Here is a 24410-nt window from a genome sequence, read left to right as displayed (position 1 = left end):
ACTTGGGAGACCTTATGGGATGCCAGAGATCAGACACATGTACAAAGCGAACACTTTTCCCACTGGCTATCACTCTGGCCCTAAAACTTTATTTTTTTTAGAGGAAAATTATATGTCAGGAAAAAAAAATTCTTTCTCTGGGATTAAAAAAAAACATTTAAAAATGCTTTTCCCTCATCTCAAAGAATTTGCTTCAAATTATTATGAAAATTAAATAATCCTGTAATGCTTGCTTTTTTTGTTTTGTTCTATGATATCGGGGATCAAGTCCAGAGACATGTACATGCCAAGCATGGGTTCTACAACTAAGCCACATCCCCTACCTAAGACTAGAGTTCTTTGTACATTGATTACAGGGGCTTCGGGACTACCACATTATGTGTTAGTGTCGAGGCTTAGTCTCTGGTTCCCTCCCTACCTTAACTTCTCTTATTAGATGGCAACTTTCTGTCAGTGAAATATGTAGTTAATTTTTTCTTAAATTTTCATACTTTTGTTGACTGAGTTGCAGCAAAATTGCTAATTTTTAATATTACTAAATGTAAAATTTAAGATTATCTCATTAAAAATGTTATTATTATCAGATACCCTTTGTACCTACTGTGTCATTTTTTCCCTCAGTGATTACAAGTCTCTGAATCCTCAAGATATTAAAGAGAACAACAAAAAGGTAAGAATTGACAGGGGAAAAAATATAGTGCTAAAATAAGTTTCAATGTTTGCTTTTTTTTATTATTATTTTGGGGAAAGTGAAGTTATTCTGTGAGGTCATCTACAGCTTACAGAAAGTATTCAGCTGCTTCCTATAGTTCGAATAGGATGCCTCATTTACTCTAGCTTGCCAAGGACCTTTAGGTATCACGGGTAGATCACAGGGCCAGAGTGACATCAGATTACAATATGTATAATTAAATGCTAAATTCCTCTTATTCAGTATTTAGCTTTAAAAAGTGCACCTGAAACTTTGTGCCATAATTGGGAAAATCTTTCGTGAGGGCACAAGGTCAAGCTCCTAAGAGTTATACATAAAAGAATGCATAGATTCCTAAAAGTGGGAAGGTGAATGTTGGGTTTTGTTTTTTGTTTTTTTACTTCTTGAAAACTGAGACCTTTTTTTCACATAATTAATTTATATTCTGAGGTCAAAGCTACTCTTATTATGTGTAGGCAATTTTGATCTTTTTAGCTGTCAGTATATATACTGAGTTGTTCAAGCCCCCTAAGCAATCTGACTATGGCTACATGCTATAATCTACCTACTTAACCCTATGCGCAGTACAATATTATGCTTTTTTCAGCGTGCAATGTGAAAAGGAAGCATAAAACCCCTAATTCAATGTAGATTGTAAGTATTCAGTTTTGTTTGGAATTCTTGTACAGAATGAAACGTTTTCTTCAGCCAAAGAGTTAATGAAATGTATTGTTGCCTTAGAATTATTAACCTGAAATCTTTGGAAACAATTCAAAGGATTCTAGAGAATGGCCAAGGGGAAATATGTATTTTCATTTAACAGTTCTTTAAATGAAATTAACATTTTTTAAAATTATGAATGGTGTATTGCTTCTCAGTACATAAAAATGGAACAGTGCAGAGAAGATTAGCATGATCTTTATGCAAGGGTGAGATGCAAATTCATTAGGCATTCCATATTTTAAAATAATAGTAATAATGAATTGGGGCAATAAATGGCAATAATTTACCCATGAATGAAACTGTCACCTTTACAAACTCTGATATCTTGTTATAATTGTTAAATGTAAGAACTTCTTTAACTCATCACTTTTTTAAGTTATATTAGGTTAGTGCATAAAGGCACATAAATTACCCTTTCTCAAAATTAGTTTTACTATTATGTTCTTATTTTTCTTTTGCAGTTTCATTGATGTATCTTATAATTCTGTATATTAAATATGTAAAACATTCTAAGAAGGGTTTCCTTGACAAAAGACTTCTTGGAACAAAATACTGATGAATAATCTCTGACCTAGACAGATCATTTCCAAACTTTTCATACTGCAAAATTGTATCTATCTGAACTCTGGTCTGGGGACTAGTAATTGGAAAGTTTTATTAAAATATATTTTAAGTTAAGTCAGTACAATATTTTGTGATATTACAATACTTTTGAAGTTGTTTTATAGTTGCTGACCTATCATACCAGTCACTCCACAATTATCTCGTCGTCCCTTCTGTTCTCAGAAATCTCCCACAATTAAAAAAAATTTTTTATAAGGGACTCTCTTCCTTTTTTCACCTTGTGTCCTCTGCATATTTTTCAAAATAAACTAGTTTGTTTCACTGAAAAGATTATAGATTATATAATAGATTATTGATTATATTGGCAATGAGAATTTAAGTCAAAATAGCTTTTTACTTTAATTGCACTCTAAAACAAAATGCAATTTAAAATTTTGGTTTTTTTTGCAAGAGCATGATACTGGCCTTAAAGAAATTAATTTTAAAGTTGCCAATTATATAAATCATCTTTATAGTGGACATGCTACAAACTAAGTCATTTTCATGAACTTTTTGTTATAATTTGGAAGAGCCTTTATCTAATAAAATGAAATAGCCTGGTTTTATCAGTTAAGTTTTAATTGTGATATATGACATTATCACAAGAACATGTGATAAATTCAAAGCTAAAATCGAAAAGCTAACTGCAAAATAGCATAGTGAAATAAATCTTTTATGAAGTGAAGTTTTCAAGTTACTGCTTGAATTTTTAAAAGAAAATACTGTTTATTTTACCTGTTTTTAGTGCATTTGACAGCTCATTAATTTATATTATTTTTCAAAAATTTTATAGTAACTATAGAATTTAAATAATAGTAATAATAGAACACACTGTATATTTACATGTTATTGCAAAAAGATACCAGAATATCTCACTAAACACTTTCTAATTAGATCTTGCTAGGCAGCTCATCGGTGAGATTTTTCATAGCTTTTTGATTTTATATTGATGATGCATAATTCAATAAACATTTGTTTTATAGTCTTCAGCACTCTGCTAGCTTCTTCGGGAGTATGAGTTGCTACCTGCAGTTTATTTCTGACCACACAGTTCTTCAATTAACCTGAACTACCCCTTGAGAGGACTTAATGCTGCACAAGAAACAATGTTTCTGTTCTAGGTTCCTTGCAGTTCACACCATCACTGACATGACTTCTGCCTATCAATTCAATAATATCCAGGACAAATTTTATTTGAAAAACCTCCTCTTTTTTCTTTTTTAACACAGACATCTTTAAAAAAAAAAAAAAAAAAGTAGTTGGTGGTTGACCACTGCAGAAGATAACTCTCTGAGAAAATTCTTTTATAAAGTCTTGACATACAACAAATTTGGTTTTTTTGTTTTGTTTTGTTTTGTTTTGTTTTTGGAACAATTAGTGCATATAAAATGAATTGCTAACATGAAGCAAAACACGAGCAAAATATTCCCCCAAAGTAAGCCAATCATTTCCCCAATCTCTAAAAAAAAAGTGCTGAATAAAAAGGTATTGACCTGTGATATTTGATCTTAACCAATATGACAGTGTTTAAGTAATTGGAAAATTTTTAGAAAACGGCCTGTGTTGCTTTTCCTGATAGTTCGCAATTGATGTCTGTCAATCAAGTTTTCAAGGCACTTGAGGAAAGTGACTTTAATTTTCCTAAAACATGTAAAAAAACAGGCCTATGCATGTACACCAAATGAGCCATTCTCTCTAGTAAATATTTTTTGAAATACCTATATTATGAAACAATGCTGTGAAAACTGAAGAAGTTTTTTTTAATAATATCTTTATTTAAGCACCATGATTACAAACATGTTTGTAGTTGGGTTTAATTATAGAAAAGAACACCCTCCTTCACCAGTGCAACCTTCCCACCACCGATGAAGAAGTTTTAATATTGCAATTTATTTTTAATTTTCTTTCTTTTTCACATTTACTAAACTATAGAATGAGGCAAGCATTAAATTAAAAAAAATAGAAGTATATTTTAACATGTAAGTTTAATCCCTTCTAAATTATTTCAAATTTCCAAGTCTTTTAAAAAATATGAGCTATAAATCTACTAAAACTGACATTTTATATCCCAATATAACAAGAGGAGAGTTCCTAATTTTTCCAACAGTAAACCTTTAGCTATATTTTTAACACTTCTTAACAACACAGTGCTGTTTTCAAGGGTTAGTTCAGGATAGTAATAATTAATTGTAAATTGAGAAACAGCTTTGATTCTTCAAAACTAGAAAAACCTGATGTGCCACAGTCATTTAAAGACTAACAAAAAGAATACAATGCAGCCTCACAGTTTCATCTAGGCTGTACAACTCCAAACATTTTATTATTTCCAAAATGGATGAAATGAATGTAAGTCACTCTTCTCATTATGAAATTAACCTTAGTTGATCATTTTAAAACTATTTTATATACTAGACTTAAAGAGCATTTATTTATATTTTATACCTGATAATTCAATTTCCATTTTTTTAATCATATCTAGACATACTTTTCTTTCACCAGTCACCGCAAGTACAACCATGGAGGATAAAAAGTTGGTAGAAATAATAAAACATTATTCACTGCTTCTTTATATCTTTTCGTTTCTTTTTTTTTTTTTTTTTGGTTTTGGTTTTGGTTTTTGGGCCACACCCGGTGATGCTCAGGGGTTACTCCTGGCTATGTGCTCAGAAGTCGCTCCTGGCTTGGGGGACCATATGGGACACCGGGGGATCAAACCACGGTCCATCCAAGGCTAGCGCAGGCAAGGCAGGCACCTTATCTCTAGTGCCACCGCCCGGCCCCATCTTTTCGTTTCTTAAACATTAATGTTAAGGAATTTTTAACTCATTTTTGTTTCTTTTATTAGAAAAGATAATTTTAATTATTAGTAATAAAGGAAAATAATTATTCTCTTTCCTATTCTGAATTTTCAAATTTCTGACTTAGAATTTTATTTTGATTGCTTGTCATATTAGAAAAATAACACTTCATAATGCTTACTGTTACAATGGAAGGAAAATTTTGCCATTTTAAAAATTTACAGTTTATCTGTTTGTTCAAAATAGCTCTTGTTTTTCTTTTTCTCAAGGCATATGATGGATTTGCCAGCATAGGAATTTCCCGGTTATTGGAACCATCGGATATGGTTTTATTAGCAATTCCTGACAAACTGACAGTGATGACTTATCTGTATCAAATAAGGGCACATTTCAGTGGCCAAGAACTAAATGTTGTTCAGATAGAAGAAAACAGCAGTAAAAGCACATACAAAGTGGGAAACTACGAGACAGACACAAATAGCTCTATTGATCAGGAAAAATTCTACGCAGAGCTTAGTGACCTGAAGCAGGAGCCTGAACTGCAGCCTCCTACCAGTGGAGCAGTAGACTTCTTATCCCAGGATGACTCTGTGTTTGTTAATGATAGTGGGGTCGGAGAGTCAGAAAGTGAACATCAGACCCCTGATGATCATCTTAGTCCCAGCACAGCTTCCCCCTACTGTCGCAGGACTAAAAGTGACACAGAGCCCCAAAAGTCTCAGCAGAGCTCGGGAAGGACTTCAGGACCGGATGATCCTGGAATTTGTTACACTACAGATTCAACTCATGCACAAGTTTTGTTAGGCAAGAAGAGACTACTGAAAACTGAGCCATTAGAACTAAGTGACTTATATGTCAATGATAAGAAGAAGGATGTTTCTCCAGCCTCTATTTCTGAGGAGACAGATGAGCAAAAACTTCAAACTCTAGATATCGGTAGCAACATAGAGCAAGAAAAATTAGAGCATTTCAAACCTTTGGAATGTGGATCAGATCCCGAGTCACCTGTCAAAAAAACAACATTGTCTCCGTCTTCTAAGCTTGGATATTTATATAATAAAGATGTAGACATCGCAAAGAATAAATATACTTCCCTGAAGCAGACAGAGTCTGATCCAGATACTGATAAAAGCATGCACAATCATGCAGATTATTCTGTAAAAACAGTCCAAGTAAGTAAACTACCATTATAGGTGTGTGTATATATTTAGTAAATAGGTTGGTTATTCTATATTTTTGTCTCTTATTTGCTGAACACTATGAAATGGTTTCAAATAATTGAAGATATAATTTAATTTCTAATTGCAGAATAAACAGAGCTATACCTGTGCTTTAAAGTTTATATTCTCAAAAAAATAAATAAATAAAGTTTATATTCTCAGGGGCTAGAGTAGGGTCCTTGCTTGCATGTGACTGACCTGGGCTAAATCTACTGTGCATTCCATGTGGTCCCTGCGTACCACCAGAATGAAGAATTATGGATGACCTCTGAGTACCACCGGGTGTGTACCTCCCAACATGTTTATACACCAATATAAACTTTTAATTCCGTAAATTAATCCCAATTTCAAGATTAGAGAATAAAGAATGTCAACTTTTCAAATCTATATTGACCAGTAAAAATAATTTTTACTAGAAGTGGGAGATATTTCAGTATTTCATGTAGATTAAATAAGTGATAAAATTATCACTCTAAAATGTCTAATGCCATCTTTAATATTTTTATTTGAAACTATTTTTTAAGTACTTTATTGCATTGTTCTTAAAAATATCAGTAACATCCGAATTTCTTTCTTTCTTTTTTTTTTCTTTTGGTTTTTGGGCCACACCCGGCAGTGCTCAGGGGTTACTCCTGGCTCTATGCTCAGAAATAGCTCCTGGCAGGCACGGGGGACCATATGGGACACCGGGATTCGAACCAACCACCTTTGGTTCTGGATCAGCTGCTTGCAAGGCAAACGCCATTGTGCTATCTCTCCGGGCCCCCGAATTTCTTTCTATGAGGGGAATGTGAAACAGATTCAGCCTTTTTTAATATATATTCTATTTAATTGGATGGATGGCATATCATAATTGTATGCACCGCAAAGAAAAACACTCCCAATAACTAACCTAAAATACATGATTTTATCATATAGAAATTTTATAACTATTGAGTTTTTTAGACTCACATATAATTTTGTTTCTGTTTTTGTTTTGGGACCAAACCCTTTGTGTTCACTGTTTACTCCTGTCTCTGATTTCAAGAATTACTCCTAGTAGACTTAAGAGATCACATGGGTACTAGAAATTGAACCCAGTTTCACTGTCTGCAAGGCAAATGCTCTACCTTCTCTACCAGCACACTAGTTAGCCTCATGTACTTTTAATCCTATAGAACATAAATATAAAGATATCTTAGGCAAAGTGAATTGGTTTCCATATTATCAATTGAGAATGTAGAATCTGAATTTTTAAAGTTACATCTGATTTAGATGTATTCTTATGTGCCTGGTTTTTTTTTTTTTTACATAATATTGTCTTTTGCACTGTTTAAAGCAAGATGTTATAGCAATGGTTCTTTTATCATTGATTTGTTGTATTTATTTATTTGTTTGAGTCTTAACCTCTGATACCAGGGGCAGGCCTGGTGGTGCCCAGCGTACCGTATCATTTTGGTAGCATGTACTGAACCCAGAAATCCCGCATGCAGAGTGTGCACTTCAGTCCTATAAGTCATCTCCCAAGTCCTCAGAAGAGTAGTTAATAAGGTATCATCTGTGGAGTGTCTGTGGTTCTTCAGTATCATCTAGAGAGCCTCCCAAAGTTGAAATATTTTCTTAATACTGTAATTATTATCTATTTGTTTGTTTTCATTCTTTCATAACTAATCAGTGGTGTTTTCTGAAAGCTAATTTATAGCACTGTAACAGATTGAATGCAAAAGGGATGTGTAGCTATATGGTAAAGTGTTTGCCTTGTATGGGTGAAGCCCTGAGTTTTGACCCCTGCACCACAAGGCCTTATGAGGATCGCTGGGTATAAGCCCCTGTCCCTTAAGCAGCATTGTGTGGCTATTGCATCGCTATGAGGCCGTCCTCTTACCCCAAAACAAAGCTGTTTCTATGATGTTCCAATATTAAAAAAACTTCCAAATTAAGACAATGCCAATCTCACATATTTACATTTTTAGGTAGCAAACTTTCATTAGTATATGTTATAGCTATTTTTAAAGGAATTGAGATATTTTTAATTCTCTGCTTTAATTTTTAAAATGAAAAATGTCAAAAGTACATTTACAAAAGCTTTTTATTTAACATAGTTTTAGGGCTTTTGAAGTAAAGCATTTCTTTATAATTATAGTCAGATTTTCTTTTAATAGCACTTTCTTGACTGAAGGCCCAAACAAGTTATTTACACAGAAGTCTAGAGTTAGGTTTTTTTCTCAAAATATACTTATTATCGTAAGTGATGGTTAATCAAAAAAACAAACACCCAGAAATTGCAATGATTCTACCAGAAATATCAAGCACATGCATATATCCAGAAACATTGTTGACTGTATTCGCCACTACCTTGATGACAGATTATAAATTTTATTTTTAAGTTAATAGCGGTCTTGAGAAATATGTGCCTTACAATCGATATAAGAAAACTGTGTTTTACAGTTGCTTAAGATCACAAAAAAATTAAGTTTTCATTCAAACCCATCCTACTGTGCTCCTTACTGTTTAAAAAAAACTAATGTTTCTCATAATAGCACCAAAAATGGTCATAGCACAGATATAAAACACTTAGCTTTATTGAAGACAGCGTATCAATCTCCACAAGATTTTTCTAAAGAGGTAGCCAGACTGTATATATGAATTTACATATAAGATGTAAAAGCATTTTCATAATGAAAAATTATAAACAGAGCTTAAATATCCTATAATGCAAGCAAATTAAATATGGTGTGTCCTCATTACTATACTAGTAAGTAGACAACTTAAAAATCATTTTAAAACAATTTTAAGAGAGTGTGTTAATCAGAAAAAAAGGATTAGCAAAGGTAAAGGATAGAATTAAACATTGGTGATTTTAACAAATTATATATATATAATATGTGGTTTTTTAGTGATGCACTCCTGAAACTTAGGAAATTTATAAGGCAATGTTAAATAAATAATACAATTAAAGAAATTCATCTCAAATAGATATTTAAGTTAATAAGAAAACACAATAAAATATTAAGTAAAGCAAAGCAAAAATCTCTTGGTATCGGCATGCCAGATTGCTACATTTTTTTTACTTTAATGTGCTTTTAAATTTTAATTAATATTTATTATACTTAGGAGAAAATTAGTTTAAAGCTAGAGAAATTTTATTTGTTTTTATTTCGATCTAGGGCCACATGCAGCTATTTTAAGGCTTACTCCTGGTGCTGCCCACAGGTCTATATATGTTGCTGAGAATTGAATTCGGGTTCATATGTGCCAGGCAAGGGCCCTACCCTCTCTGGCCTCTAGAGCTAAAAGAATTAAAATGACTCACCTCATTTTGAAGATGAGGAAATGGGGTTGAGGACAGAGGGATAGAGTTTAGCAGTAGAGGCTTTATTTTGCATGTGTGAGGTACTGAATTTAATCGACTGACACTGAAGTAAAAAAGGATGGTAGGGAAGAGTTTCAGAGGTTTCCAATCCCATTAATAGAAAAATATTCTGGAAATATATGAAAATATAATAGCAAGCATTTATCTGGTAATCATTGTTACTAAATTTTATCTAATCTTTGTAATATCCTTATAAGAACTGGTCTGTTCTCCAGCCAAAGAAATTAAGGTTTAAGGCATTTGCCTTTCATACAACGGACTGTTTGATCTTTGTCACTGCACATGGTTCCTCAAGCGCCAGGTGTAACACTGGTGTAACAACATCTGAACACAGAGCCAGGAGAAAAGCCCTGAGCAACTCAGTGTGGCTCAGAAACAGACCAATCAACAAAAACAACAAAAAATGGTCTGTTTCTCCTTTTTGAAAATGTGGAAACTGAGACTAGAGAGATTGAGTAACTTCCCAACATTAAGTTATAGAACTAGTGTCTGAGTCCAGGTTTGTCTTGCTCCGAAGTTCTTAAATACCAGGTAATGGAATAAATATAGTTCTTAAGTGACCTTTTCAAAGTATAGTTAGTGGGAGGATTAGTAAGCCTAATGTTTAACTGCAAATTCAGTGTTCATTAATTAATTAATTATACCATTTTTAAGAAGTGTTGACAGATAACATTTCAAACCCAATGATCAATTAATTCTGTTATGTCCTATCTACATGAACTAAAGATGTCAGTATCACTTACACTTTTCAGTATTATCTGGTAAGGTTTTTAGTTTAATCCTCTTAAAACCTTGGGTGATGAAAATTTTCTAGAATTACCGCATTGATTGTTCACAACCTTATGAACATACTAGACTTGAATTTTGTACTCTTGAATTTAAAATCCTCAGGTTTAGACACGGAGATGACTCAAAGGGCTGGAGCTTCTGCATGGCACAAGCTTTGCGTGCAGGATCTCTGAGTTCTGTTCTGACACCACATGGTCCCACAGGTACAACTAGAGTTGACCTCAAAGAAAGCAAAAGTATTACAAAATTTTAAAAATTGTTGTATTAAAATGTAGATTGCAGATACCTAAAAATGAGTACTCAAATGTTGTTCATGATATATTACTTATTTCCTCTTCCTTGACCGTAAGTAATATTTAAATTGAACCAAAACTATTTAATAAAAAATATAAATATCTGGGGCCGGAGAGATACATGGAGGTAAGGCGTTTGCCTTTCATGCAGAAGGTCATTGGTTCAAATCCCGGCATCCCATATGGTCCCCCGTGCCTGCCAGGAGTGATTTCTGAGCATGGAACCAGAAGTAACCCCTGAGTGCTGCCGGGTGTGACCCAAAAACCAAAATATATTTAAATATATATATATATAAAAGAAACAAAATATCAAAGTAATACTAATGTTCATCTAAAGCCAGGGATTATCTCCTTTAGTAGAGAAAGGGAATTTGAATCACAAATATTTGAATATTTGTACTTTGGGTTAATTTCACCATTGATCTGTTTTCATTTGGGGTTATTATTTAGTCTTCAAAATATTTTTTTATTTTATATATTTCTATCAAATAAAAATATATTTTATATTTCAAAATTTATTCCAGAATACTTTTAAAATTACAAATTAACCTATTCCAGTACTAAAGTACTTGTTTGGTCATAAGGAAATTAAGTTGTAGAGAAAACTATCTTACTAAAAAATGGAAGAAGAAAGAAAGGAAAGAGAGAGAAGGAAGGAAGGAAGGAAGGAAGGAAGGAAGGAAGGAAGGAAGGAAGGAAGGAAGGAAGGGAGGGAGGGAGGGAGGAAGGAAGGAAGGAAGGAAGGAAGGAAGGAAGGAAGGAAGGAAGGGAGGGAGGGAGGGAGGGAGGGAGGGAGGGAGGGAGGGAGGGAGGGAAGGAAAGAGAGAGAAAGAAGAAAGTTTTACCTCAAGAGTACAGCAAAAGATGTTTGGCATTGAAAGAGAAAGAAAGAAATATAAAATAGCTTTGTGATTTTTATTAATGTTAATTATCATGTGTTTAAAAAACTACTTCCATTTATATTCAGTATAGATACCTTTTTATCAATTATGTAAAGCTATACAAATAAAACTGGGATCAAAGAGATAACTTGAAGGACTGAAATACATGCTTTCCATGAGGGAGACCCAGTTTTGACCACCTGCACTACATGATTTCTCTACCATTTCTCTAGAAATGACCCCTAAACACCACCAGGTGTGACCACATCTCCTTCCCTTAAAATAATAAAAAGTCAAATTAAATAAAAGTGTGAACTTTTTATACATTGATTCACAAAACTAATACTATATGTACATTTGTCTATACATAAATATACGATGTTCCATTTGAGAACATGTTCTTACTAAAAACGGAATTAAATTCACTTACAGCTAATTTTAGGCAGCATAAACACATACACTAATATGGTTAATTAATGTGCATTGTTTGTTTCCTGTCAATATTTTGTATAGGTAATCTCAGAAAACCAATGTTATCCCTGATCTGTATTATTTTGGCAAATTGTAAACATTGATTGACAAATGTAGGGTACATGCTTTGCTTTTTTTCCTTTTAATTCTGTATCTTTGTTTTTAAGCATCGAATGTTATCCAGACAAGAAGAACTTAAAGAAAGAGCAAGAGTTCTGCTAGAGCAAGCAAGAAGAGATGCGTATGTAAAAGCAGGGAATAAGCAGAATACCAGCACAGCCACACCGCTCTGCACCAAGCAGCAAAATGATGTGAGGAAAAATTTTAATAAAACAATAAGCTATTCATTGTAGTCATGAGAGTGAGGAGAGTAATTTACTTATGTTTTTCTATTGTATATACTATGAATATTTGGTATATTTATTCATACTTGGAAGAGCATGTTGTAATTATTTCCACATACTAAGGTTAGTTAGAAGAAACATAATTTCTATATATAAGTGTCTACATTTTCTTAATTTACATTTTTTAATTTAGTTGTTCTTTGAGAATTGAAATTTGTTGAAAATTTTAGAGTAATCTAATTATGCTTGTCATTTATTGAATACCTACTATATATTCCAGGTATTTAATGAATTATATAATTTTGGTTTATACTGGGATTTCTTTTCAGATAAGAAAATCAGCTAATTGATACGGTAATTTAGAAAAAGAGTTAGTAAATAAATAATCCAAGATTCGAATCTGAGATTTATCAGATTAGAATCAATGCTTTTTCCTATCATATATTGTCACCCCCTGTGTTAAATCATGTTTATTAATAAAGAATATATTCAGCAGTACTAAAGGTAGGGAGTAGGGTATATTCCCAGGACTATTGCCTGAGATAGTTGTGCCATTCAAGATACAAGTTTGATCATCTATTGCTTGGCGTCCTAGGCTGACTCTCAGACCTGGCCACCCCGATGTTGTTTACCTGAGCATGAATAATATCCCATTTCCAGGGGTCAAATACGGAGGCATATATTCAACTTCTTGAGCCGTTACTCCAGTCCTTTAAACTATAATTTTATATGTATTTTAACAGATAACAAAGAACATATAGTAGTAATAGTAATAGAAGCTCTCAAGCTTAGGAAGATAGGCTCTTTATTACTTGGAAATAATCACAATTAATTCATTCACATACAAATTTACATAAAAATGAATTATTTTAATGAAAATTTTATTTTATCAATCAGTAATAGGTTACACCAGAATTGAAAGTTACAAACAAAGATGATCAATATGCCCTCCAGCTCCCCACAACTACCTCCTTATCAATATTCTTTTTCATAGTGATATATTTTGTTGAAACTAAAGAATCTACCTTGAGACTTCAGAATCACCCAAAGTTCTTAGTTTATATTATGGTTCATCTTAGTGCATATATTTTGTGAGCTTGATAAATATATAATGGCAGGTGTCATGTGCAGTGTTTTCAGTGCCCTTACAAATTCTATCTTACTCATTTCTTCCCATCTAACAACCTGACTCCATCTTATTTATTCTTTTGCCTTTTTATATCATATAATTGTACCTATATCATATGTAGCCTTTTCTGATATATTTTTGCATAGCAGTATACATTAAGGTCCTTCCATGTCTTTTCATGATTTAATATCTGATTTTTAACTGAATAATAACTTGTTGCATGGATATACAACAGTTTATTATCTTCCCTACTATAGAATATCTTAATTGCCTTGAAGTATCTTCAGTTATGAAGAAAGCTGCTTTAAACATCCATGTGCAGGTTTACAAATATTAAATATTTATTTATTATTTTAAGGATGACTCCCAGCTCCAGAAAGCACCCAGGGTCACCCTCTGTAGTGCCAGGATATATGTTCTTTATTGCTTTTGCTATTCCCTGCTGTAGACATAGTTTTCTAATTAAATACATAGAAACATGATTATTGGGTTCTCTGAAAAAGTCTTTTTACTTTAATAAGAAGTAGCCAATCTGTCTTTAAAGTAGTGGTGTCATTTTTCATCCACATTATTGATGAGTAAACATTCTTGTGCTCTAGATCCTTATCAACATTGGGTATCATCAGTGCTAAGATTTGACCATACGGGCTGGAGAGATAGCATGGAGGTAAGGCATTTGCCTTTCATGCAAGAGGTCATCGGTTCGAATCCCAGCGTCCCATATGGTCCCCCGTGCCTGCCAGGAGCAATTTCTGAGCATGGAGCCAGGAGTAACCCCTGAGCACTGCCGGGTGTGACCCAAAAACCACAAAAAAAAAAAAAAAAAAAAAAAAGATTTGACCATACAAATAGATTTGTAGTGGTATCTATTTTCATATTTCCCTTATAACATGTGATATTGGACATTTTTATAAATCTTCTTTGGAGAAGTCTCTTTAATGTCTTTGATCTGTTTTTAATTGGATTATTTTCTTATTGTTGAGTTTTAAGAGTTTTTCTATGAGCACACCTTTGTGTGTTAGATTATTCTTTATCAGGTACGGGGGTCAAAGATAGGGTGCTTGCCTTGCACACAGCCAACTGGATTTGATCTCTCATATCTTGTATAGTTCTCCAACCCTGCCAAGAGTAATTTCTGAGTGCAGAGACAGGTATGACTCAAAACCAAACAAAAATATTTATCATGTGTCTTTTGCAAATACTTTATCCCTGTCTTCCCATTCTCTTAGAAGCTTGCAGCTAAATTCTTTTCCTGATTGTGGGAATCCGTGCACGGGGGAACCATATGGGATATGAGGAATTGAATAACTATTTTAGATATTAAGATAATGATTTAGGGAACTGGAGCGATATCCTTTGTTTTCATGTTTCCCACTTTTATCTCCTTTGCTTTCCAGTGTTTAGAGATACGCACACCTGGATATGGTGCTACAGTTCTCTGTATGAATCGTACTTACAGAAGTTCCTAGCTGTGGTGCTTGCATGAATTTTCGTTGTGATTGTAGACGTTTTAATTGGCATGCGTACAGTGTGTGGCCATGATATTGCTAGAGATCACTTGTGGCATTGAGTAATCAGAGAGCAAAGCTGCTAGACTTAAACAACAAACCTAACAGGATCATGTTCACCTATGTAGTAATCAAACTTGCAGTCCCGGGCTTGCAAGGCAGGCACTCTCGCCACCAACCTGTTCCCTGAAACCTGGGCATTAAAGGAGAGAACATAGAAGAATTCTTCATTTTATGTTTGATAATATTAATGTGTAGGTCTGAGGTAAATCTGTCTTCTTCAGCCTTTTAGAACTGCAAACCTGTCCTGCAGATCGGTGAATGGGGCAGCAGTTATAGTCTAGATAATAGACAACAGTTTTCAACCTCTACACCTGTGGCCTGGCACCAGTCTGTGACCAGTGATTGAAGACCACTAGTATAAATGGCAGGTTCAATAATGGCAACACTGTTCACATTAAGAAACTAAAATTCGGGGGCCGAAGAGATAGCATGGAGGTAAGGCATTTGCCTTTCATGCAGGAGGTCATCAGTTCGAATCCCGGCGTCCCATATGGTCCCCCGTGCCTGCCATGAGCAATTTCTAAGTGTGGAGCCAGGAATAACCCCTGAGCACTGCCGGGTGTGACCCAAAAACCACAAAAAAAAAAAAAAAAAGAAAGAAAGCAACTAATATTCTGGGGCTGGAGAGATAGCATGGAGGTAAGGCATTTGCCTTTCATGCAAAAGGTCATTGGTTCTAATCCTGGCATCCCATATGGTTCCCCGAACCTGCCAGAAGTGATTTCTGAGCATGGAGCCAGGCGTAACCCCTGAGCACTGCCGGGTGTAACCCAAAAACTAATTAAAAAAAAGAAAAGAAACTAAAATGTTTATGATCATTCTTGAGACTGATGATTAATAGTCATGACATCTCATGGAATATCTCATTGTTCCTTAGGTTAGTTGTCTCATACTTATGTGTCAGTGAAGATGGGTTTTTTTCCTTATTTTTTTTAAATGGAAGTTTCATACTGTGAAATTGAAATTGGCAAGAAACCCAGATGCTTGCCATGCTGATCATTTTGTTGCATTTATGACAGTTATACCCATTCTTCATAATACTGTGCTTTAAACAATCCCAGGCTATTTTCTGCTATCTTCCTTCATGTTACCTTTTGTAGGAGAAAAAAAGGCACTACAAAAGCATATTGGCAGTGCTGGAGTGACAGCACAGTGGTAGGATGTTTGCCTTGCACATGGACTACCTAGGACAGACCTGGATTTGATCTCCTGCATCCCATATTGTCCCCTAAGCCTACCAGGAGTGATTTCTGAGCATAGAGCCAGGAAGAACCCCTGAGTGCCACCGGGTGTGGCCCAAAAAGCAAAACAAAACAAAACAAAAAACCCATATTGTCATAACAGTGCTTTGTACAATAACCAGAATATGAAAACAACCCAAATGTCCAATAAAATTGTGGAGAGGTGTGTGTGTACACAATGTACTACTATGCAGCCATAAGAAAAAATAAAAGAATGCAGTTCACTACAACTTTAATGGAACTAAAGGATGTCATGTTAAGCAGAATAAATCAGAAGAAGGACAAATAATACCAAATTATTTATATGAGGATAAATAAAATAATGGAATAAAATGTATCAAATAATATAAAACCATTTGCCTAGATTATAAAATGTAGAATAAGAGATAGTATAGACTCTATACTATAGAGATTAAGGTACTTACCTTTCATGCTGCTGACCCTTGTCAGTGACTGATGGCCCACACCAGTCATTCCTGAACACAAAGCCAGCAGTAGCAGAGGAGCAGTGAGTGGGTGACCCGCTCCCCCCCCAAACAATAATTGAAATAAAAAATAAAACAACCTGAGGCTAGTGAGATAGTACAGAGGTTAGGGTGCTTGCTTGCACATGGCTAACTTTGGTTCAGTCCCCAAGAGAACTGCATATGGTTCCCCAAGTATTGCCAGGGTCATCCTACGTACAAAGGCAGAAAGAGCCCCTGAGCACTGTGGTTTGCCACCAGCTTGGCCCATCCCCCATGAAATAAACAACTTTATGTTTATACATGTTGAGTTTGGCATTCTGATAGAGCACTAGCAATTATTTGTTCCAAAGTTTTCACCTCGGACTGTCAGTTGGCAGGACCAACAAAGGTGGCTTCCATATAATCTCTGTATTTGGACTAGTTTGGGAATCCTCACAGCATAGTCTGAGTCCTAAATCAAGTGTCTCAGGTCTGGGGATAGTTCAGTGGTATAATGATTGCCTTGCGGACATGAATCTTGAATTTGATCCCTGCACCACCCCGATGTTCAGTGTGATTCCAGGGGCACTGCCATTTGTGATTTTTGGTGACTCAACAAAAGCATACCATCTCTAGCATACGATATACAACTGTGTGTTAATATTACAACTTACTGTGTGACCTTCTCCCACTGTGCACTACAGTCAAGTATGTATGGTTCTCTAGTTGTTAGAACAACAAATATGGAAGGTGGGGGCAAGTGTTTCAAGAGAATAAAGCATAACTGCATGGTATTTTTACTTTTCAGCTTTAAAATTTACATACCATAAGGATGGGAGATAGTACAGAAGCTAGGGTGAATAACTAGCATGAACCCAACCGTGGTTCAATTCCCAGCATGGCCCCCTGAGTATCACAGGATAGATCTAACACTGCTGGGATGATCTGGTATCCCTGGCACCCAGGACCTGAGCAACAACATATCCTGAAACATCAGCACAGTTGGCCAAGAATCAGACTTCTTGAGCAATTCCTAGGGGAAGCTACACCCCCTCCAAATAATATTCACCATAGCATCCTTTTTTGTCATGACCTAAGCAAATTCAAAAGTCAATTATATATACCGCACTGCCCAGTGGGAAGAGTTTTGGAATCATGGTGTAGGAAGAACAAGTGGCAATGGAAATACTGCTGCATCTTCTCAGTTATAATTTAAGTTTAGTTTAAAAACTCTACCTTCTGCTGTTTGTCATTTTTCAGATAGGTAGATAAAATGAATTATTGGAAAGAGCATCAGTTTCCTGAATTAAATAGTGTATTCTTAGAACTGCTATTTTTATTTTATCTCTCATATTCTGGGCTAATTAGTATTGAAATGTTTTAAGAAGAATGTAGTGGCTGGAATGATAGAACAGCAGGTAGAGCATTTGCCTTACATGTGACCAGTCTGACCCAGTTTCAATCCCTAGTACCTCATGTGATCCCTTGGAAGCATAGCTGACTTTGACCCCAGATCCAGCCTATACACACACCCCTAAAAACAGAAAACAATAGATCATGTGACATGTAAGAAAAACCCAATTTCTACAAATTAAAAAGTTAGACCTTGCCAGTGCTTTTCAGATTTTCAGAGTAGTATTGAACTTGATGATATCTTTTCCAAGGGCATAGTCCATAGTTTTCTGAATTAAATTTTTTTTTTAAGTTTTGGATAGCTCTTGTGTTTAGCAGCACTCTCTTACTTTGGAAAAGTAATGTGATCACTTAGCTGACAAAAGAAAAATGGATAATTTCTGGAGCAATCAAATGTGAGTTAAGTCACACTAAAACTGGGGAATAAACTAATCTCTAAATCTATTTTTTCATTTGTGAAGCAGACAAACTTCCCCACCCACCCCTTGTGTGACATTCAAATTAGTACGTGTCCACAGTGAAGGGGGTAAGGGAACCATGACTAATGCTTTGCCCCTTCAGTGACAGCAACCCTTTCACTCTGGAGGATCAAAAGACTTCTGATAAGTAAAAATAAGGTCTAATTTTAAATGTAAACTTAGTATCTAGTTTAGTTAACTGATTGCTGTTTTTACTTACTTGCACTTTTGGCCATATCTTGATTTAATATGCTTTTTAAAAAATTGAGTATAAATTTTATTGTCCTAATATTTATTAGGGAACTGAAAACTGGATTACTTAAATAAACCTGCTGCAACCATTGCTTTTTTTGTTTTTTTGTAGTAACTGAAATTTCCTATTAGTTAAAAGTCTTTTTTAAGTTAATACTCAAGAAATACCCTAGATTTTAAGCAAATGAAATCATAACTTGAATTTTTCAATAGTTTGTTAAAAACAAACAAACAAACAAACCACACAAACATTAAGGCCTGGAGCAACAGTACAGAGGGCTTGCCTTGCACATGGCTGACCCAAGTTCTGTCCCCAGCATACCATATATTTTCCCAAACCTCCAGGTGTATTCTCTGAGCACAGAATAACTCCTGAACATCACCCTGCACAGCCCAGACAGTACTTTTTTCATCATAGTTACTTTTTCTCATGAGACCACTCATTTAAATTTCTTTAGCCATTTCTTAATTTTATTCTGTAAAACATTCTTTTTGTACAGCTAACTTATGACCTCTTGATAACACCAAGAAGAATATGTCAGGCCATTTTGTGGTTGTTTGGGGCCATATCCAGCAGTGATCAGGTAATACTCCTGGATACAAATGCTGGAAAATAATTCCCTGTGGTGCTCAGGAGACCATCTGGTACAGGACTTTATGAAAAGCATGTGCTTTTGAGCTTCCTCTGAACTGCCTCCACAGCTTCAGTTTGAGCTTTTCTCATTTGCTAATGTTGTTAAGATGACCTAGGATCACACACTTGTTTGTAGTGCTCATTCAAACATCACATACTTGTTTGCACATTTTTCTTCTTTTTCCTTCCTTTGTGTTTTGTTTTGCTTAGAGGATCCACCCAGAGATGCTCAAGACTTCCTCCTGACTTCACTCAAGGATCACTCTAGTAAGGGTTTGGACCATGTATGGTGTTGGAATCAAACCCAGTTTGGCTATGTTCAGCAGGCTTTGTACTTTCACACTTTTTAGTTGCAGTCTTTTTGTGGGAAGCTGTTCTCAATAAACTTTCTTTGTGATGCTTATGCTTTGGGTTGCAGTACTTACCAGGAGTTGCATGCATACATTTGGATTTGGTGCACCAGTGATCTCACATTAGTTTTGATTCTGGGAATTTTAAATGAATCTGCCAATTAACATGTGGGCTAGGCAGAGCTAGGTAGGCATCAAACTCCTCTGGCCACTGAAATAACGAGATCCTCTGAGATCCACCGAGATCCTGTTTTAGCCTCCTTTTTCTTTGTTCTTTTGTGGGGGTGGGACAGGTCCACACTTAGTGATGATCAATACTTATTCCTGGCTCTGTGCTCAAGGATCACTCTTGGAGGTGCTTTCTGGAACATAAAGGGTACCAGAGAGCAAATCTGGGTCAGCTGTGTGCAAGGCAGTGCTTCCTGTGTCTTTTTCTTATGCTTTACACATAACTCTGCTGTCATCTTTATCTCATCTTATCTAATTATACTTCTGTTAAACTATGAACTATTCAAGTTATCTGAACTTTGTATCTTTAAGATCAAATTTTAAGTAAATGCTCTTCAATGAATAAATGAAGGGAATAGTGGCAGCCTATTTTACGTATCTTCTGAATGTCAACTAATAAAAATAGACCAAGTAAAACTTGATTGTTGTAAAGAGATTTTGTGAGAGTAAGGATTTATAAAGAGGAGGAAAAATCTGAAAGTCTTTAAAGCATAATAGTTACCACAGTATTGTGTAAAGTTTGTCTCCCTTTTTCAAGTCAAGAATACCAAGAAATGTCAGTTGAAGCGTAAGGCCCCTTTGTTCATCTTTTTCTCCCTATTTTGCAGTCCTGTATTATAATACATTTCTTTGGTTTTTATGTTTATATAACTAATCCTTCCCCTCACTTTTGCTCTTCACATAAAATGGCACTTCAGACTAGAGTTCAGTTCCCAACTGTGTATTAAGTCACACCATCTCCCAACAGTCTGTTTTTTTAAATAATTTTTATTGTGACCAAAGTGAATTACATATCTTTCACAGTAACATTTTAGGTACATAGTGACATTGAATCAGGGGCATTCCCACCACCAGTGTTGATCTCCCTCCACCTCTGTTCCCAGCATGCATCCCATATCCCCCTCTTTTGTCCCCAGGCTGCTAGTATAAGTAGTCCCCTCTGTGTCTAGCTTGTTATAGATTGAATATTGATTCTATTGTTGTTGGCTTTGGATTTGGTGTTTAAGTCTGATCATATTTTTATTTCTACTCAATGTTCATACGACTGGTCTTGGTACCATCCATTTTTTCCCCTCAATTTATGAGGCAGAAGAAGATGATTCAAGTTATGTGGTTCTGTTTGAAGAAAAGAGAAGAAAAAAATAGAAAAAGAAAAGGAAAAAATAAACAAAAAAAGTGGGAGGAGTCCATCTAGAGGTTATAAATATCAATTTAAGAGAAGGGAAAAAGGAAGAAACACATAACAAAAAGACAAAAAAAATACAAAAAAACAGAAACAGACAAACAAAAACTACAATGACAATAAAAAATCAAACAAAAACCAAAACTACATGACAAAAAAACAAAAAGAAAAACAAAACAATTGAAAAGCACCACAGCAATAAAGACAACAACCAAACAATAACCACAAACCTGAAATAAAAAGAAAAAAAATAAGAAAGAAAAAAAATTGTGCTTCTTTTTCTTCTTTTTTTCTTCTTCTTCTTCTTCTTCTTCTTCTTCATTTTTTTTTTTTTTTTTTTCCTTTTTTGTATAAGCACTGTAAAGATTGGGGAGATTCGAAAGGAACTTCCCTTGGCCTAAGAGATACAGCGTTTTTCCGCCTTTGAAACAGACTGTCATGGGAATAACTACAGTATTCATGCATGCTCTTTTTCACTCCCTTAGGTCTTTTTATGGTGCTAGTAAACTTTCTGCTAAGTCATGGATGATAAAATCAGGCCTCTGTAACTAGAGATCTTGGTATTTGCACAGGTCATAGGATGAAGCCTAAAATAGAGTCTTTCTTGACAGTTCTAGAAGTTCTGTTCCATCACTGTTGTTTTAATCTATCTTCTGTAATTGGTGGTCTTGACCAACAGTCTATTTTATATAAATTTATGTAAGTTTAAATTAGGAAGTATTTTACTAAAAATAATTCTTGATAATCTTATTTGGGAAATCCTTAAGTTACAAACTCAATTTCTCTTCAGGGGAAAAATTGTAATCTGAAATTTCTCCTAAAAGGCAAGCCAAAATACATAGATATAATGTTTGTCAAGCTCGCTGTTGCATATTTTAATAAGAATGTGCACCTGGCGCATATTGTATTTATGTTTATTTGTTGTTGGGTTTTGGCTTGGGGGCCACATCTAGTTATTTTCTGAACTTAATCATAGCTCTGTGCTCTGGTATCACACCTGTAGGGCTTGAAGAATCCTTTGTGGGGCTGGGAGTCTAACCCAGATAGACTACGTTTAAGTATAGTGCCCTACACACTCTGTTCAAGGATACTCTGTTCATTCTACTCTGTTCACTGGACTCTGTTCAAGTGCCCGACCTACTACAGAACTTGGAAAGTCAGTTATATGACTTGTTTGCATCACTGTGTCTTTAGATTTTTTTTAACTTATTCAAGCTTCTCCTAAAATTAATTTTCTGTAGGACATAAATTTAATTGCTCTAATATTTTGATAAATATTTCTTAATTTATACTTCTATGAATATTTGTATTACATTTTAAAATACAAAATTTTAATATATTTTCCATATCAAATTAAAATATTTTTTAAAACATAGCTGAGAATTTTGGCAAGTTAACAGTTTAGTCATTGGGTAATCCAAAGATTCTTCTTGAATATGTTGTATATTTAAGCACAAACTCAGAGAAAAATAGAATCTTTTTTTTTTTTTTTTTTTTTTTTTTTTTTTTTTTTTTTTAGTTTTTGGGTCACACCCGGTGGTGCTCAGGGGTTACTCCTGACTGTCTGCTCAGAAATAGCTCCTGGCAGGCACGGGGGACCATATGGGACACCGGGATTCGAACCAACCACCTTTGGTCCTGGATCGGCTGCTTGCAAGGCAAACGCCACTGCGCCATCTCTCCGGGCCCCACTTTTTTTTTTCAGGAAATGATTTTTGTTTCCTCATTGTTCAGTTTCTATAAACATATTTTCCTGAAAGTTGTACAATTTAAATTTAACAGCAATAAGTTTTACTTTTAAGTTTCTATCAGAAAAAAGATTAATAAATCAGCCATTACATTTAATAATGTTCACAAAATTATATAGCTGGAAAAAATACTTGCATTTGGTGTACTAAAGTGAGCCGTAACAATTTGTAAGAATAAGAGATGACCAATTCTGCAACCCAAACTCTTGGAATTATTACAGTATCTTTGAAGCCATTTGAATCTATCAGAAATGATGCCGTTTCTGCTTTATATTGCTTTGGGGGAGGCACACACCTGACAATGCTCAGAGCTTACTCCTGGCTCTGTGCTCACTCCAGTAGAGCTTGGGGGACATATGGGGTACTGTGGGTCAAACCCAGGTTAACCATGTGCAAGGCAAGTACCCTTCTCTGTAATATCGCTCCAGGCATCTGCTTTTTTTTTTTTATGAATAAAAACTCGTTTGTAAATTAAAGGCAGTCAAAAACAAATCAGGGTGATTCTTCAATGAAATTAGACTATCCTATTTGACTTTCTTTTATTCAAACAAATTATTAACAGAAAAGTATGTTTTTTTCATATGTTTGTTGTAATGAACATTACATTAGGATTAGAAAATCCTGCAATGTTATAAAACACTTGAAGATTTTTAATATGTAGGCCTTTTGAATCACCACTGTAATATATTGGTATAGGAACTTGTTTACTGAGTAGGGTCAAATTGTAAGTTAGCAGTAACTCCTAGGAGGTTTGTGGCATTTGTTTGCAGGAATATTTTAATTCTCCAAAGAGCTCTGTTTATATGCAGAAAGGAATTTCAGTTTTGTCAGGTCATAGTAACTGCAAAGACCAGTACTCAGTGAAGACACAGTGACTTTATTTTTTATGATTGGGGAAATGATTCTAACTGACTTACTTAGTAAAAAAAAATAAATAAATACAGGAAGATGCACTCTACTTTTGTATGTGTGTGAATTAAACCTTTAAAAAGTACCTTAATGCTTTGAAAAAAATAAGGCATCAACCTTGTACTTTGATGTTAATTACAAAATATTGATTTAAATGTGTCTAGTGTGCCATGCTGATTATTGTAGCAGATTTAGATTCTATCACTAGATGTTTCTCCCAGATAAAGAAGGCATTGCCATCAAGTTGGTAAAAATACTGAACATTTTTATAATCCTTGATAGAAACTTTTCTCATAATTTTCATATATGTGTATCCTAAGAAGATAGCTTCATAAAAATGTATAAGATTATACTTTTATATTTGTAAATGATGGTTCTGTTACATTAAAGTGGCTACCCTTTAACAAAAAAGCTTTAAAATTAAGGTCAAGCTATTATTTTTCCCTGATTGCACATTTTATCAGTTTTATTACTAGAAGAAGTCTTGCACTTGCAATATGTAAAGAAAATCATTAATAGATATTTTAAAGTCTAAATATCTTTAATAAAACAGAATGAGAATTTTGTCTTATTCAGGGATTTTTATTATCTATATGAGCTAGAATGCCCATATTCAGGACTCTGAGATGAAAATATATTCCTATTTCTTATTTCATCACAATTGACAGAAGATTTAATATATG

General features: G+C 34.5%; 1 protein-coding gene and 1 pseudogene across 4 annotated transcripts in view; both read left to right on the top strand.

The window, feature by feature from the left end:
• The window catches only part of EHBP1 (EH domain binding protein 1), a 291044-nt gene that overhangs the window by 180813 nt on the left and 85821 nt on the right, over positions 1-24410 (top strand). For all 4 annotated transcript variants that reach the window (XM_049784722.1, XM_049784723.1, XM_049784724.1 and 1 more), the window contains 3 exons: positions 622-670; positions 5085-5987; positions 11989-12132. In XM_049784722.1, the coding sequence (XP_049640679.1) occupies positions 622-670; positions 5085-5987; positions 11989-12132 (1096 nt within the window). The remainder of the gene's footprint in view (positions 1-621; positions 671-5084; positions 5988-11988; positions 12133-24410) is intronic.
• LOC126025325 (uncharacterized) lies at positions 1556-1655 on the top strand (annotated as a pseudogene).

The sequence above is a fragment of the Suncus etruscus genome, chromosome 12, assembly GCF_024139225.1.
Source record: "Suncus etruscus isolate mSunEtr1 chromosome 12, mSunEtr1.pri.cur, whole genome shotgun sequence".
In the NCBI taxonomy this organism is placed as follows: domain Eukaryota; kingdom Metazoa; phylum Chordata; class Mammalia; order Eulipotyphla; family Soricidae; genus Suncus; species Suncus etruscus.
Note: the sequence above shows the minus strand (reverse complement) of the source record. Positions and strands in the feature narration are given on the sequence as shown.